The sequence below is a fragment of the Oncorhynchus tshawytscha genome, linkage group LG05 (genome assembly GCF_018296145.1).
Source record: "Oncorhynchus tshawytscha isolate Ot180627B linkage group LG05, Otsh_v2.0, whole genome shotgun sequence".
In the NCBI taxonomy this organism is placed as follows: domain Eukaryota; kingdom Metazoa; phylum Chordata; class Actinopteri; order Salmoniformes; family Salmonidae; genus Oncorhynchus; species Oncorhynchus tshawytscha.
The window spans coordinates 74,132,050-74,150,940 of record NC_056433.1 but is presented as its reverse complement, the minus strand read 5'-3'; the positions used below and the strand labels follow the sequence as shown (position 1 = coordinate 74,150,940).

Here is an 18,891-nt window from a genome sequence, read left to right as displayed (position 1 = left end):
GTGGCTTTAACACTTTACCAGAGACATATAGGCACGCACACAGTCACGCATACACACAAACACATAGCAAACACACACATGCACACCATTGGAGGCTGGTGGGAGGAGATATAGGACAGGCTCATTGTAATGACTGGAATGGAATAAATTGAGCGGTATCAAACATGGAAACCATGATTCCATTCCAGTCATTACAATGAGCCCATCCTCCTATAGCTCCTCCCACCAGCCTCCACTGACACACACACACACACACACACACACACACAACCTTTTAGCAGCTTATTGGTGGACAGAAGTTAAAATCCTACATTAAAAGGCAGTTCCAAATAAAAAACATTGTTGAAAAACCAAAGGACTGAAAACTAGGGGACTAGCGTTAACTAGGGAATGTATTGAAAAAGCATGGCATCATCCTCTTCAGCAAAGGCTTCATTCATTCTGGTGACAAACACAGAACCAAATCACTTTGATCTCCAGCTGAAAAGGTCAGGTTTTCCTGTGACCTCAAACTGCAGTTTTTAATAGTCTGACTCCTTTCCCAGATTGAGGCGTGGTGATGTTCTTCTTGACTTCACTGAGCTAATCTAACAGGGGACGACAGTGCACATAGTCTGTAAGCACACCAGAGGGCGCTGTTGCAGTCCATTTCTGACAGGCCAGTTCAGTTGGATAAAATGTGCTTGCCGGAATTAAAGATTAAAATCACTGATGGTTCTGTTGGATTTCAGCTGTGCCACTCATCCTCCTGGTGGGGTTTAGGCCTAACGTTTAATCACCACCTGTTCATATGCACCAGCGCCAACCCTAAAACAAATAGGACAAATTAGCAATCACAAGTACCTGAGTGAGGGTGGGTTGAATTTAAATAATAAGCATTTTAAGTAATCATTTAATAAACAAATCTATACATGAATAAATTAGATATCTTATTTTAAGTGTGAGTTATTGTGAGTGTAACTCTGTTAAAGACTTAGGCTACCTGGTAGGCAGGTGATGGCTTCCAAGGGCAGTGCTTCCTCCGGGACCGACAAACAACCGCAGGCCTTCCTCTGAAACAAACAGAAACAGACAGACACACAAACTTTGAGTGGCATTTGTGGTGAAACTGCTTTATTTATTTAGCAGATGAAACATCAACACTCCTCATCAGGAGCCTGGTTGCTAGGCAATCAACAACTGAATCCAGTATTGACAGGAGCATTCTGCTCGCTGTAGAGGAGGCCGGGACCTTGAAGAGTATCAGCGACACAATCCTTCCTCAGTAGAGAAATTCATTAAAACATGCTGATAGAAACCCCATCAACCCCCTCTGCATACGGTACTCACCCACGGTAAGAATCTACTCCATATCACTGAGGTCACCAGGGAGCAAGCAAATGTATTACTATTACATTATTATTTATTATTATTAATGTATTATTGTAGCTGCCACCTCATTAAAGTCGTTAGATGCAGTTTATCATAGCACACTGCTCTTTATTACAGGTGACAATTTTAGTAATCATCACTGCATTCTCTACCAGAAAGTTGGTTGGCCCTCTTCGATGTCTCCTAGTTTGATACATTGCTGTTTTCATTTATAAAGCTTGTTTACAAAAAGTCCCACTGTACCTAACATCATAACTCAACTTTAGACATACAAGTTACCACACCCAGTCTCAGGGATGGTTAACTCTGGGAATTCCTTTGGTCTCTACTGCGTTGGGTAAATCTGCTTTTAGTTTTCTTGCACCTTATTTGTGGAACAATCTTCAACATTTTCTTAGATTTGATGTGCTGGTGCCTCTAGGGGAATTCAGAAAGCTGATTGAGGACCTTATTACTGATGAATATGTTTGTTTTTAATGACCGTGTTTTTCTTTCTGATTACATTTTGTATTTATATTTTGTGTCTTTTCTGTATTTAGGACTCATCTCTGAAAGAGACCTTGTCTCAGTAGGAGTCCCTGATAAAATAAATGTTAAATGATATTACTTGTGTCATGCACAAAGTAGATGTCCAAACCGACTTGCCAAAACTATAGTTTGTTAACAAGAAATTTGTGGAGTGGTTGAAAAACAAGCTTTAATGACTCCAACCTAAGTGTATGTCAACTTCCGATTTCAACTGTATATATTCTTATCACAACTAATTTGTACTGACAATTTTCGCAGCAACTTTTATACAGTATTTGAATTAATCACTTATGAATACTGGTGTAAATGTTACTGGAATGGAGTGTAATTTAACTTCATGAATTCTAATACCACATCTCAAACATGCTTTCAACTTTATTTTTAGACCCAGTATACAATTCTAGAGTTAGAACTGCATGTAGAGGTAGAACTACCCCTCTAAGGTCAAACTATAACCTGCCTTGGTCTCTGACTGGCCCTGGAACTTGGTCTCTGACTGGCCCTGGAACTTGGTCTCTGACTGGCTCTGGAACTTGGTCTCTGACTGGCCCTGGAACTTGGTCTCTGACTGGCCCTGGAACTTGGTCTCTGACTGGCTCTGGAACTTGGTCTCTGACTGGCTCTGGAACTTGGTCTCTGGAACTTGGTCTCTGACTGGCTCTGGAACTTGGTCTCTGATTAGGTTGTTAGGTACCTTCATGGCTGGAATCCAGCAGGCTGGGGGTGAAGTCTTGACTCTGAAGGATCTTCTCCACCACGTCATCAGCATCCACCCTCGATGCCTCCACCCGCATCATCTGACCCTCCATGGACCCTTGCTTCACCAGGTGTCTGGTGGTGGGACATACAGGATCAAGTTACAACACATAGGTTACATGCAGTCTCTTCAGATAGAAGGTGTTTATCTTTTTTTATTTTTGTGTGACATCCATGATGCTGAGAATGTTGTGTAACAAGAGTGACTAGTCCAATAATTCAGAAATGTCATTGAGATACATGGCTGTACAGTAATGTAAAGACTGTTGCTTAGGCTACCTATCTTGTATCTCAGCATAGCAGCTTGCTCAGGTGTGAGGTTGTCTATTTATTTATCCTTCGTTCAATTATTAAGTCAACATTGAGATTACAGAATCTTTTTTTCAAGACAGCATTAGCATCATTGATCAGGGGTGTCTCTCAGTCTCACCTGCTGAGGCGTTCGCAGGACGAGGCGCTCTTCACCGGAGTGCCTGTACAGGAACCAATGGTACTGGCGGGGGTGGGGTGTTCAGGCAGGGCTGTGCAGGCTGACGCCCCAGCAGTAGGGGGCATCATCCCCATCCTGGCTTCCCTGTCTCCCCTCTCCCGGTCCCTGCTCTCCCTCTGGTCCCTGGTGTCCCTAGTGTCGTCAGAGGGCTCCAGGATGCTGGCGATGCCGGTGGAAGCACTGCCCACAGAAGTGTTCCTGCGATGGGTACACTCTGACAGGCTGGAGGAGCGTGAGCAGATTGAAGCCTTGCGGTGGGAGATTTAGCAGCACAGATGGATGCTAGCCTAGCACACTCATCATTAATATCAATAAGTCTCAGGGCATAACTGGAGTGACCTGTGCTGTAGCCTGGGGTGGAGAGGGACGGAGGGGTAATAGCAAGGAGGTTAGAGCACACACACAAGCCTTCAGACACATAGGCAGGCTACTTCAAAATATTCATCATTAATATCAATAAGTAATAACATCAAGGCATAATGCACTAAAGCACATTATCACACACTAAGTACATGGTCACTCATACACACAAAAAGAGTCAAGTCTGCATACAACATGTCAATCATTCACAATTTTAGAGAGCAGTTTTGTGTTATGGAAAAGGACTGAGAGTGGAGCAGATTGAAGCCTTGCGGTGTGATCAATGATTTAGCAGCAGAGATGGATGCTAGCCTAGCGCCCACACACTCACATGGCATTCATGTCTGCAGGAAACTGTTAACGCAGAGACACTGCAGAGTCTCAATGTACCGCTAGCTAGTCAGGCTACGGTGAAGGGAACAAATCGCCCACACACTAACACTCCCTACAGGATCACTACAAGCCAACCACTGTGTGTCTGAAATGTCTCTCAAAGCTAACTGATATAAAACCTACCCTCCAAACTAAAAAGAAAATAGAATATTGTACAACTAGTCTATAGACCTTTCTCTTGCTTTAATGTCTGTAGGAAGCAATGGTAGGAGTAGGTTTATCAGAGTCAGTTGGCTATCAGAGGAGTTGAGTGAACTCCTCACTTTCCTACAGACCATTCATTATAGGGGATCTGATCTGCCTGTAACAGATCCTTCATTCACTAGCCAGACTACCATTGATGTAAATGATTTTACTTGTATTAGTTTACCACAATAAACATATTTATTTTTTAATTACCAAAGTAAAATAGGTCAAGGTTAGAAAGGCACATCAAATACACCAGACATGCAGACAGAAGAATTCAGCAAAGTAAAAATGGAGAAAAAGACAGAGAAAATAAAATGCTGAGGCAGACAGTTGTACAATGGCCTGTGTGGAAGTGACAATCGTCATACTGGGACTTTGAATGATGACTAGCTAGGTTGTATGTTAGCATGGTAGAGAATGAGCTAGATCTCCACGCTACATGTTGCACTGTACATTAGAATGGCTGTGTTGGGAGTATTAGGAGGGCCTACCTGAGACTTTAGACTGCTGACTAGCGTAGCTGGATGTTCGGGAATGGCAGGAGCCCCCAAGTTCATCGGAAACAGAGGGACACTTTCCTTCTCGGCTCTCTGTCAGGTTTTTAAAACAGGACATAGGGGTTGGTAATGGGTTGAGTGTGGACTGGGATTACAGTAATATTCCTATAACAGTATTCAGAGTGAAGAGACTAACTAGGGCCAGCACACTGTGAAAGGGGACCATGTCTATGTTCCCTCAGTCCTGTGCTCACAGGGTGGACCGCTGTGAAAGGGGACCATGTCTATGTTCCCTCAGTCCTGTGCTCACAGGGTGGACCGCTGTGAAAGGGGACGATGTCTATGCTCCCTCAGTCCTGTGCTCACAGGGTGGACCGCTGTGAAAGGGGACCATGTCCATGTTCCTTCAGTCCTGTGCTCACAGGATGGACTGCTGTGAAAGCATCCAAACAGACAAGTGGAAATGAAGTGGAAACCAATAGGTTGTCCATAGTAGTCTGTCATCCCCTTATCAACACAATTTCAATCAAAATCACTTTCACTGTGGACCTCCCCTCCCACAGACGCAAAAGTGTGTTCCTATTTTTAACCAATAACCATGTGAGGGTCGGCGGCAGAGAGATCGGAGAGAGCATAAAAAAAACAGCTTGAATTCTACAGGAAGCCTCCTGTGGGGTAGAGCACACACCACTTCAGACAGAGAGGGAGTGGGAGCGCGAAGGGAGAGGAGAAGAGTGCTCTTCTCTTCTACACATGTTGAATATGACACATTAACAGCAGCTGAATCACACCGAGACCGATTCACATTCCTGTATCAGGTAAGGCTTGAATTGGATTAAAGATTGAGAGGATCTATAGGTGCAGCTGGTTATACAGCAAGTCAGTCTGCCATTCAAGAATATGATTATTAGTACAGGAACAAATCTCAAAGTTACTGCAGCCAAAGAGAAAAGCAGACTTCGATCAATGACAAGAATCAATCAGAGACTGAGAGGAACGATGGTCAGTAACTAATGCTCCATATAAAGTCATTTATATCCAATCATTTTACTTCTGGTTTTCCTCATTCCAAGTCTGTATTTTCTGAGGCATACAGCTCAGCAGCTGGCAGGGTTTATTTATGCTAATTGACTTAATTGTCAAACAGAATAAGAAGCAAGTGCCTTGATTAATAGGCCTACAGATGTAGGATCTTAATTTGACCTGAATTGTCGGCGCAAAATAATCTTTGCAGCAACAGGATTTGAATGTTAAGTCCATAACGTTGATTGACCGGTGGTTAGGCTAATATCTGGCCAAAATGAGGCTACGTGAAAAGTGGAATACTGTTAATATAACAGTGTATTAGTGTGGGTTTTCAGTGAATTTATGTCAATCACAAAGCTCATCTGCATTTCCTGCGGTGCAGGAAAATTCTCAGCAACGAACAAAAGAGTGATCAAATTAAGATCCGACACCTATATATACTCTTGCCTCTGATTTACCAGAGATTTATTATACCGGACGTGTTTGTTAAAAGCTGCTATATTTCATGATGCACTCCAACGCTGACTGAGGAACGCTGACTGAGTCATATAAAAGCACTGTGGTGAGTTCTGTGGGAGAAGAGGTGTAGTAAGGAGTAGTTAGTCTAGTCTCATTTTACCCATGAAGGTCTTCTGGTTGTCCCCTCCCTTCCTCTCTTCCAGGAGGCTCTCTGCATCTCCCTGGACGCCGATGAATGTGCCTGTGGAAGGAGGCCTGTGGAGGACAAACAGAAGGGGTTGGTTCATGCACAGCAACACAAATTATTCACAACAAAGCCTCCTTCACTCACGCCTGCCAAACATACCCTCGTAAAACTGACTATCCTACCGACCCTCGACTTCAGCGATGTCATTTACAAAATAGCTTCCAATACTCTACTCAGCAAACTTTATGCAGTCTATCACAGTGCCATCCGTTTTGTCACCAAAGCCCCTTATACAACCCACCACTGCGACCTATATGCTCTAGTCGGCTGGCCCTCGCTACATATTCGTACATATTCAGACCCACTGGCTCCAGGTCATCTATAAGTCTATGCTAGGTAAAGCTCCGCCTTATCTCAGCTCACTGGTCACAATAACAATAACAACACCCACCAGCACACGCTCCAGCAGGTATATCTCACTGGTTATTCCCAAAGCCAACATCTGCTTTGGCCACCTTTCCTTCTAATTCTCTGCTGCCAATGACTGGAAAGAATTGCAAAAATTGCTGAAGCTGGAGACTTATATCTCCCTCACTAACTTTAAACATCAGCTATCTGAGCAGCTAACCGATCATTGCAGCTGTACATAGCCCATCTGTAAATAGCCCACCCGATCTACCTACCTCATCCCTATATTGTTTTTATGTTATTTTCTGCTCTTTTGCACACCAGTAATTCTACATCATCTGCTATTTAATCACTCCAGTGTTAATTTGCTAAACTGTAATTACTTCGCTACTGTAATTACTTCGCTACTGTAATTACTTCGCTACCTATTTATTGCCTTACCTCGTCACGCCATTTGCACACACTGTATATAGACTCTTTTTTCTCCTCTATTGTGTTATTGACTGTACGCTTGTTTATTCCATGTGTAACTCTGTGTTGTTGTTGTGTCTCACTGCTTTGCTTGATCTTGGCCAGGTCGCAGTTGTAAATGAGAACTTGTTCCAAACTGGCCTACCTGTTTATTTTAAAAAATGATTATGAAAAGAGTTGTAAGTATTTGTCTAAAACATTCACGGAACTGTTTTTTAATTAAAGCTACATCAGTGATTTGCTCTGTGTTTTTATTAAAGGAAAGGGAATGAGAAGGGGATACTCTGACTCAGAGGTGCGTGGGGCTGCCTTAAACCCTCCAAGACAGTGAGTCTGATGATCAACAGCTTTCCTCCACTATCTGCCCAAGGCAATAGCACATAATACATTTTGGGGTCATCTCCTGCTCCAGGGGCAGTTGGCGTTCCTTGTTATTTTCCAACACAGACTGGGGCTGAACTAACTTATTGTCCCCTCTACTTTATCCCTTATGTCACCCTGGCCTCTTCAATGCCTCTACCTCCCCGTCCGCCCCACTCCTCTCAGAATACATGGCTGAAACAACTTCACAGTCACCTAGACCTCATAGAGACAGTGAGACTATAGACCTACCCTGGATGTTAGTCTGCTGTTTTATCCCTGTACAGGATGATGCTGTGGTGTGGTACTTGGCAAGCCAACTCAGCTGTGACCACTGTTTCATCGCCCCACCCTGGTCTGCTCTAGTTTAGTTTACACAGACACATCTGCTGGGTACTATCCTCCTCACATTCTTGGAACCGCTCCCACACAAACATGGACATGGGCCAAAATGGCCCTGCGTTAGGGTTGCAGGGTAGGAGAGATGAGCATGTCCCCCTGGCTCCCATCATAACTTCATCCCATGTAAAGCCTTCTCTAATGCTGTGCTGATCCCTGACTCCCCATGCTACACACTCCTCACACAGTCTAACAGGCAAAGCCTTCAAGACCTGGAGCTTATTCATATGGATGCAACACCACAGAAATAACAGATACATTTCTAAGAACAGACATGACTCTCTGTCAGGTCCAAGAGGGACATCTCTCTGTGCAAGATTAGTCTACATTTCTATTTACAACATTGCTACCCACTGAATAAGGCTGAATTCTGAATTTTGGTTTGAAAGAGTATGTGCAAACCTTTTCTTTTGCTAGACTTTACAGTATAACACAGTATTTACTCTAAAGTGCTGTTGACAGTTTTATGTAACCTGAAATGTAGGACACTAAATCAATGAGGAAATTAATTGCGTTCATGGTGAATGCTTAGTTTGAAATGTTCTTTCTCTCACCTACAATTTAAATGACACCCACTGTGTTCCTACTCCGTATTACAAATAAATACTATAGAATAATTCTCCTTCCTTAAACCCCCCCACACAACTGTAGCCTATCATAGAGAAGCAGGGAGGAATCCTTGCTGCAGTGTAGGTGGGCGGATAAACATTGGTCACAAAGGGAAATGCTATGCAAATTTGAATGCACTTCACTGTAGGGGGAAATCTGAGCGCATTTTCTTCAATTGCATTTGAAACATTTCTCATATCTAAAAACCAAATCATAATAGGCCTTATGTTTTTTTAAAAAGTGAAGGCACCACTTACGTTTTAAAACAGGGGTCCCCGGACATCAGTTGTGTGCTGATGATAACCTGTTACAAAAAGAAAACGGAGGTTTGAGCTCTCTTGACACTGACATACAAAACCTAGCCTGGTCCCAGATCTCTTTGTGCTGTCTAGCCAACTCGCTTGACAATGACTATAAGATAAGAGTTGACAAGACATCACAAACAGATCTGGGACCAGGCTAGAAGAAAGCAGCGGAGACTGATATGATGTACTGGAATTGATAGAAACCCATCTCTCCAATCAGTACCTTGAGTATGGAGTTGTCCTGCCGGGTGTTCTTGGTGTCGTAACCTTCCAGTAGACATCTACGTGTCGTGTTCCCAGAACCAGCAAACTCAGCCAGGTTTAGGTCTGCAAAGCCAAGCTGAGGAGAGAGGATCAGGTTAACTTGCAGACAGAGCTGCAGGGTGGTGTTGTGGGCTGTTGTTTTTCTCCTATCAATCTCTTTCTGTACCTCAACCTTTCAGTGTCCATTTTCTCTGGCTTTATTGATTTAATTGACTATTTTTAGTCTCTGGAGCATAAACTTTAATTGGATACACATTATCTAGGTAATTTCCCATTTAAGGTAAAAGCTAATCATTACAATTTAAATGGGTTAACACTAATCAATTAGTGTTTTTTTCACTTCCTGTAGGCCTATTTTTAAAGGGTAAATATTTTACCACTAGAACAAAACATTTGCAGTGTACCACATGGACAGAGCTTAACTGTGACACCAACTCTAGACTACCTGCAGGCAGAGAAAGCAACCTGTTCACTAAGCATAGATCAATGTAACTAACTATGTATTGGGAGAGAAAGCAAGAAGAGTGTAAAAAGGAATCTCTCTCTGAAACAGTACCTTTGCGTACGTCTTCCCACCCTTTAGCTCCTATCAAATAAAACAGTGAAATCATTTGAATGTAAACAGTGACAAAGCAGAAACCAGTAAACTTTATAGACATGCCTTATGCCAATCTATGTTCCAGATGAGGTTTTACAACATTAATAGGAGCTGAGAGTCTGAGGGCCATACCTTCCTGACAGACACGCGGCACACACAGGGGTCAAGCACGCCCGTCCCAGCGGTGGCACTCATCTTACAGGGGAAGGAGAACCTCTTCTTCCAGCGTACACAGTTAGCATGGACCGGCTCCCTGTAGGAGAAATACAGAAATGGTCACATATTGATACACAACATCAGCACCAATCGCATGGCATAGGTGATAGTATCACACACTGTCTGAAAGCGAGGCTAGCCAACTGGAAACATGGGACGGTCCAACTAAGGACATGGGTCAGCTTGAAAATCCAGAGGGATAGATTTATCTTAGAGGCTGACTGTCGTGGCAACATAATGGAAACATTATGATCATTAAACATGGGCCAAATAGGTTATTGATTACGGATTCTCACTAGAACCCATCCCTGCATGTTAATGGAGACCAACTGTAGAGGATTTAACCATGTGGTTCGCAGAAACACTTGATAGTCCATTGAAATTGATTATTGTCCTATTTCAATCATGTCATTTTACTAACCCTGCTCAGCATAGGCCTAAGTGTTGAGAAACTGGTAGGAGGGGAAGAGATTGAAAGAGAGAGAGTGTGTAGGGGGTAGTATTCCAGTTCTCCAGATAGCTCTTCTTCCTCTGGCATCCTCTCTGACTTCACCCACTCAATGTTCTCACCGTCATCTCCCTTCTGTCCAATCCCCCTGATCTAAATGGACCAATACTTACAACTCACACCTCTCCTCTATAGTGAACAACTGATGATGTCGTTGGTAATAAAAATGTAAATGAATAATCCTTACAACATGACATCTTGTGAAAAAAAACTCCTTACATAATACTCCAACAGGGAAGTCCCCATCCAGCGGAGTATTCCACTCCCCATACACCTCAGGCTGAGCTCAGGGTTCTAACTAACTAGACCATTAGCTGTAACCTACTCCTTTAATCCAATAACAGGGTGTGACCAGTGTGCAAATTACAGGGGTGGGTTGGGGGGCTGGTCTTTAATTCTATTTGTTAAAATGCAATTTTGTACAGCTGCATTAGTACTATGAAAACAAAAGCTTATTCCAAATTAAACAAACAGCCCCGCCTCTCTGACAGTTGGTTCAGGTTCTTTCAATCGCATTAATCTCTCTACGCCGCCTGTCTTGAGCTTTCGCTAGCAAACGTGAAACATTGTATCGACTGGGCCCTCAGTTTCCTGTGGCGATGAGCTCCGGACAGATACTGCTGTATTTGCTTCTGTATTTCAGCCCATTTTCAGATGTCCCGTCATTTTAGGTAATTTCCACGTAAAAGGACCCATGAGAACTAACATGGGAAATTCATAGGAGCATGTCAAATTGGGTGTCAAATGAAAGCTAAGAGTCTATATTTGTTTTAATGAAGGCAGATACAGTGCCTTCGGAATGTATTCAGACCCCTTGACTTTTTCCACATTTTGTTACATTAGCCTTATTCTAAAATGGATTAAATAAAATAAAACAACTCAGCCATCTACACACAACACCCCATAACGACAAAGCAAAAACTGACATTTTTACAAAACTTTTACAAATAAAACACTGAAATAACTTATTTACATAAGTATTTAGACCCTTTGCTAGGAGTCTCGAAATGAGCTCAGGTGCATCCTGTTTCCATTGATCATCCTTGAGATGTTTCTACAACTTGATTGGAGTCCACCTGTGGTACATTCAATTGATTGGACATGATTTGGAAAGGCACACACCTGTCTATATAAGATCCCACATTTGACAGTGCAAGTCAGAGCCAAAACCAAGCCATGAGGTAGAAGGAATTATCTGTAGAGCTCAGAGACAAGATTGTGTCGGGGGCACAGATCTGGGGAAGGGTACCAAAACATTTCTGCAGAATTTAAGTTCCCCAAGAACACAGTGGCCTTCATTATTCCTAAATGGAAAAAGTTTGGAACCACCAAGACTCCTTCCAGAAGGACAACCATCTCTGCAGCACTCCACCAATCAGGCCTTTATGGTAGAGTGACTGAAACCACTCCTCAGTAAAAGGCACGACAGCCCGCTTGGAATTTTCCAAATGGTACGTAAAGACACTCAGATCATGAGAAACTAGATTCTCTGGTCTGATGAAACTAAGATTGAAATCGTTGACCTGAATGGCAAGCATCACTTCTGGAGGAGCCCAGGCACCATCCCTACGGTGAAGCATAGTGGTGGCAACGTCATGCTGTGGGGGTGTTTTTCAGCGGCAGGGACTGGATTGAGTCAGGATTAGTCAGGATTGAGGGAAAGATGAACAGAGAAAATGCATGAGAACAGAGAACAGAGAAAATGAACAGAGAAAATGCAGAGAGATCCTTGATGTGCTCAGGACCTCAGACTGAGGCGAAGGATCACCTTCCAACAGGAAAACAACCCTAAGCACACAGCCAAGACAACGCCGGCGTGGCTTCGGGACAAGTCTCTGAATGTCCTTGAGTGGCCTGGAGAGACCTGAAAATAGCTGTGCAGCAACGCTCCCCATCCAACATGAGAGCTTGAGAGGATCTGCAGAAAAGAATGGGAGAAACTCCCCAAATACAGGTGTGCCAAGCTTGTAGCGTCATACCCAAGAAGACGAGGCTATTACTATAGCTACCAAAGTTGCTTCAACAAAGTACTGAGTAAAGGGTCTGAATACTTATTTAAATGTGATATTTCCCCCAAAATATTTTTTAAAATAAATGAGCAAACATTTCTAAAATCCTGTTTTTGCTTTGTCATTCATTATAGGGTAAGTGGAGACAAACTGAGGGAGATTTTAATTCAGACTACAAGAGTGTAGGCCTAATGACAACCGCCAAATGACATCACACTTGTTGGTAACACATGTCTCTTTCCCTTCAAACGGCATGGACCACATGTTATGAGATTATTATTAATAATAGTAATATAATACGTTTGCTGTTTTAAAGTAGTTCACAAACAGTACACTGTTTGGATGCTGGAATTATTTTTGGAGTGGTAGAATGTGTGCAGGTAGCCTACTTTTTGAAGTGATTCATTTGGCAATTAGACAAAAACATTAGTTTGTGTTGATGCCATATTAAAAAGGTAATACATGTTTACCATTAAAATATGTCTTTACTATTAAGCCCATTTTAAAATAAATTTCTCAAATAGGAAGTCTTGTGAATTATATTTTTTGTTCAATGAGTCAGTTACATTATCCGGGGTCCGGGTATTGCCGGAGAAAACTTTGCTACATTGTTTATTTTCTATTCTTCTTTTCAGCAACTTCATGAACTTTGGTAACCATAGAGACCTAATAAAACTGGGCGCCAGGGATTTCTGTCTGGCAGACGATGCAGAAGGAATGACACGCCAAGAGAAGGAAAGACAGAAAAGAAAGCAAGGCAGAGAGAAAATCTTTCCCCTACAAGGGACCCAGGATGAATCATAGATCTGGTTCTTCTCCCAGCAACAAAACACATTCTACTTAGATTATTTTTAATATTTAAAAAGATAAATCTCATTAACTTGTTATTTTCAATGAGAAACACCAAAAGCACTGAGAACTGTTCTTTGTTTAAAAAATTCCAGCCTGTAGAATGGTGCATTGTGGTTGTTCCCTCACAGAACTAACAGAGAAGGCATTTGTCTTTCACATGATTTATTTCCTTGGAAATAATCTCACAGGGAATCATATCCACTGGCACTTACTGTAGGATACATTACAGTAGAGCATTAGTTTATAATGTATCCCTTTATCCTCCAGTATAAACTATGGCCTAGTAGCAGGGCTATCCATGTCAATTGATTGAGCTGTAAATATTAGACTATAAATTGTGCCTTCCTGTATTATACTTATGCTAACATGTTTATTCTATTCTTTTTTATTTATTTAACCTTTATTTAACTAGGGAAGTCTGTTTAGAACAAATTCTTATTTACAATGACGGCCTACCAAAAGGCCTCCTGCGGGACAGGGGCTGAGCTTATTATTTTTATTAATGTAATATAAATATAGGACAACACACACATCGACAAGAGAGACAACACAACACTACATAAAGAGAGACCTAAGACAACAACATAGCAAGGCAGCAACCCATGACAACAACATGGTAGCAGCACAACATGGTACAAACATTATTGGGCACAGACAACAGCACAAAGGGCAAGAAGGTAGAGACAACAATACATTATGCAAAGCAGGAACAACTGTCAGTAAGAGTGTCCATGATTGAGTCTTTCAATAAATAGAATGAGATAAAACTTTAACAGAATGTGATTGGCAGAACAGATATTGTCTGTGGAGGATGAGGGTTGCAGTAGATATGTCAGATAGGGGGGAGTGAGGACTAAGAAGGTTTTATAAATAAGCATCAACCAGTGGGTCTTGCAACAGGTATAAAGAGATGACCAGTTTACAGAGGAGTATAGAGTGCAGTGATATGTCCTTTGGAGCCTTGGTGGCAAATCTGATGGCCGAATGGTAAAGAACATCTAGCCGCTCGAGAACACCCTTAATTGCCGATCTATAAATTATGTCTCTGTAATTTAGCATTGATTGGATGGTCATCTGAATCATGGTTAGTTGCTGAATCAGCTTCAATAAATAGTGGGAGGCCCCAGTGCACAACTGAGCAAGAGGACAAGTACATTAGAGTGTCTAGTTTGAGAAACAGACGCCTCACAAGTCCTCCAACACTCTACTCAGCCAATTGGATGCAGTCAACCTATTCTGGTTAGCGCCAGTTTGGGCTGTTCTGTGAAGAGAGTAGTACACAGAGTTGTACGAGATATTCAGTTTCTTGGCAATTTCTCGCATGGAACAGCCTTAATTTCTCAGAACAAGAATAGACTGACGAGTTTCAGAAGAAAGTTATTTGTTTTTGGCCATTTTGAGCCTGTAATCGAACCTACAAATGCTGATGCTCCAGATACTCAACTAGTCTAAAGGCCAGTTTTATTGCTTTTTTAATCAGCACAACAGTTTTCAGCTGTGCTAACATATTTGCAAAAGGGTTTTCTAATGATCAATTATCCTTTTAAAATGTTAAACTTGGATTAGACTAACACAACGTGCCATGTGAACACAGGAGTGATGGTTGCTGATAACGGGCCTCTGTATGTAGATATTCCATTAAAAAATCTGCCGTTTCCAGCTACAATAGTCATTTACAACATTAACAATGTCTACACTATTTCTGATCAATTTGATGTTATTTTAATGGACACATTTTTTAGCTTTTCTTTCAAAAACAAGGACATTTATAAGTGACTCCAAAATTTTGAACGGTAGTGAATATATATATATATATATATATATACATATATATATATATATATATATATATATATATATATATATATATATATATATATATATTATATTATATATACACATACATACATACATACATACACACACATATACATACACATTATATATATATATATATATATAATATATATATAATATATATATAATATATATATAATATATATATATATATATATATATATATATATATATATATATAATATATATACACATATATATACACATACATATATATACACATATACATACATACATATATACATATATATATATATATATATATATATATATATATATATATATATATATATATATATATATACACATACATACATACATACATACATACATACATATACATTATATATACATACATACATACACACACATATACATACATACATACACAAATATATATATACATACATACACATTATATATATATATATATATATAAATATATATATAAATATATATATAAATATATATATATATAGGACAAAACACACATCACGACAAGAGAGACAAAATTACATAAAGAGAGACCTAAGACAACAACATAGCAAGGCAGCAACACAAGACAACACAGCATGGTCACTACACAACATGGTAGCAGCACAAAACATGGTACAAACATTATTGGGCACAGACAACAGCACAAAGTGCAAGAAGGTGGAGACAATGATACATCACGCAAAGCAGCCACAACTATCAGTCCATGATTGAGTCTTTGAATGAAGAGATAAAACTGTTGCAGCTCGTTCCAGTCTTTGGTCCCCTAAAATAGGGTGGGGGGGGGACAACATACAAAAAGTCCTTTCTAAACCGTTTTTATTTAACTAAGCAAGTCTCTTATCATTTCAAATCCAAAGTGCTGGAGTACAGAGCCAAAACAACAAACTTGTCACTGTCACAATACTTTTGGAACTCACTGTATCTATAAGATATTTTCTAATTTCTCTCCCTCGTGAAGAGAGGGGATGATGATAGTTCCAGAAGTAACAAGTAATGGTAGACATACCAATTAGTTATATACAATGGGAAATCAGTAGTCACAAACCACAGTTGGGTCACCTGCTACTGTCCTCCCTTCCACTGGCATACTGTTACGTTCAGCTCATAACTGTTTCTTTGTCTTTCTGTTGGTCAAACCAAGTGTGTTAAAACAGTCTGGACAACCACTCCCTTCTCTCTCTTTCTCTTGCTCTGCCTCTCTCTCCAGTTAATGTCACCTCTCCCAGCTCTTACTGACACCTACCATGAGCCCCCCTCTCCTCCCATTTACTGTAACTAGCAACCACTGAGCACCGACCGACACCGGACATCGATGGACGTTGAAAAGTAGTTGAAATTCGGTCAGTCCACCCTGGCCTTCATGTTAACGTCCACAGACAGACCGGACCAAATCCGAACGCATCATAGACATACGTTTCAGTTTGGATAGTACAGTAGTACAATGCAGTACATTAAAGAAAATCAGTGTATTGTACTGTGATGTCCAAACTTGTGAAATGTGAAGATGGCATTTATAGCCATAATTATGCATTTCTCTGTAGTAATTCCATTCCAAGGTATAAAACCACTACACCTACGGGTAGTTCAATAACTAAAAGAGATTTTTTTCAAACTCAAGGTGCCATGTCATAGCTGACAGCCCATTCTTTCTGCAGGCATCTTTGCATCTTAATTCGGAGCCCCTATTTATTTATAGCCACTATGGTGCATCAGTTTGGCTACAGGTGATAATTCTTATTGCTAATAGCATACCTAATAATATGGACCATGCACAAACTATATGCATGGTCCAATATGTTAAAATATTTTTTACTAATAGTTTAACAAATATGTTATTGGGCTCATTTCTGGATGAGGAAATTACATTTTAGATGGTGTCATAATTTTCTATTAATTTTAGAGTAGAATGTCCTTTTAAAAAGTCACCAGAACTGAGCTTCTCAATCCTTCTACATAGAAATTCTCCGGAGGGGACCCCAGATACGGAAAACAAAGGTATCAACCCCTTTTTCCCCCAAATGCTACAAATTATTATAGAGGAAACACTGTGGCACTGACAGACTCATAAATATCCATTACTGAGGCCATTACAGAAGCACCCGCACACTGAAGGAATCAGTGATGGCATCAGAGGGGCTGGCATGGTGTGGTCTGGCTTATTCACAGTGAAAGGAACCCAAACAGACAGAAACACAGAGGCTCTATTCATACACAGGCCTACCACTCAGTCAGAGGAAGTTTTTACCAGATTAAGAGAAGGATTTGCCAAAGGCAAATCATTTAGAAATTAAAGTATCAAGCTTGCACAAAACCCCTGCATAGGCTAAGCTCCATCTCACGTCTGCAAATCTGACAAGCTTATCCGGGCCTGGGGACGTGTGCAGAGCTACGGACAGGCTCCAGATGTTGGGTAGAATAACCTGACCCGAGCCAGCCCGTTTCAGACGCCCAGACTCAGTCCCTGTATCCTGCCTTGCACAAAGAGATGCAGCATCACGACCATGAATCAGGAAGAAGCTGCGGTCACATCACTGCTGAATGGATGGCACTGTGAAATCTAAGATTCGTGTCAATCAATGGAAAGAGGAAGCAACAAAAGTTTAGGAAAAAGTATGATGTCATAGTGAATACTGGAGGCTTGGATTGACAACAGCAAGCCACACTGACTCTGCTGAAGGATTGCTGTACATATTTAGCCTCCACACCACATTTCCTCTCTCCTCCTCAGGTATCAGGTTAATATGGAGTTAAAGCTACAGTAGGAGATGGCTTTCAGAGGAAAGGGGATTAGCTACTTGATTAGCTAAACATGATGAAATCAAATACAATCCACTCTGTGAGAGGAACTCAGACCATTTATCATAAAACCATTGGAGTGCACTGTGCACACTATGACACCTGTCAGTAGTTGTCACACGCTACTTCGAGGAGTAATTACACAGTAATAAGGGCACTAATGTAAAGTGTTGCCTGTATTTATTTTTGATCTATCACCCATGTACTGTGCCTGGACTTTGACCATGTCATGCACCATTGTAGTGTGATACTGACAATATTCTCAAATGTAAAATGGAACATGTTCCTACTTGTGACTCTCCACTCCATCATCCTCGCAGACAGACATCTATTGTGCATACTAACGACAGGGTTTAGCAGTACCTTCCTTGCTAGCTATACATACCGATCCAACCTGGCATTGTTTACAGCCGAAGCTGTGCACGGATGTGATGGTGCTAGTCAGATGACGGTTGCTAGCCTGGCAGCCAGCTAACGTTATCTAGGTTACGGTAACAATGTTATACCCAGCGAACTAGCAATGTATGGCTATTGCCTAATATTGGAAATTCTGAACATAACAGATAACAGACACAGGCACAAGAAAATAAAACATTATCTAGCATTGAGTTGCTAGCTAGCTAGCAGTTAACGTTAGCATTCTTACCGAGACGACTCCTCGGAGAAACCACCATCAAGGAGTCGGACTTTACAAAACAGGACACCGTTGACAAAGGGGACAGAAGAGAGCTCATCCAGCTCGAAATCCACTTTAAACTTGAATTTCTTTTTCTTCATCATCATGAAATCCATAAACCGTTAGTTTAGCCTGATAATGTGTCTTTCTTCTATGGATGTCAGTCCTTTTTACACCCCCATAGCAGCGGCGATGATTGGTGAATGACAATATTCGTGCTACAGTCAGCCGCGGAGGAAGTCTTCGGGCTCGTTCCGGGTCACCTTTATTTATAAGGGACTGCATGGTGCGTTCCAGGTCACCTACATTA

General features: G+C 41.2%; 1 protein-coding gene across 2 annotated transcripts; it reads right to left on the bottom strand.

Annotated features, from left to right (window-relative positions):
• Nucleotides 1-235: 235 nt before the first annotated feature.
• On the bottom strand, nucleotides 236-18,830 carry fam102bb (family with sequence similarity 102 member Bb). 2 transcript variants are annotated; one of them, XM_024422302.2, is made up of 12 exons: nucleotides 18,552-18,830; nucleotides 9,803-9,923; nucleotides 9,629-9,658; nucleotides 9,032-9,148; nucleotides 8,761-8,807; nucleotides 6,230-6,324; nucleotides 4,579-4,677; nucleotides 3,477-3,496; nucleotides 3,086-3,378; nucleotides 2,594-2,730; nucleotides 983-1,052; nucleotides 236-807 (listed from the first exon to the last, which is right to left on the bottom strand). In XM_024422302.2, the coding sequence occupies exons 1-12, from the start codon at nucleotides 18,695-18,697 to the stop codon at nucleotides 765-767; spliced, it is 1,218 nt and encodes a 405-aa protein (XP_024278070.1). In that variant the 5' UTR covers nucleotides 18,698-18,830; the 3' UTR covers nucleotides 236-764. The 2 variants fall into 2 exon arrangements, with proteins under 2 accessions (XP_024278070.1, XP_024278071.1); XM_024422303.2 differs by lacking the exon at nucleotides 4,579-4,677.
• Between the last annotated feature and the right edge of the window lie 61 nt (nucleotides 18,831-18,891).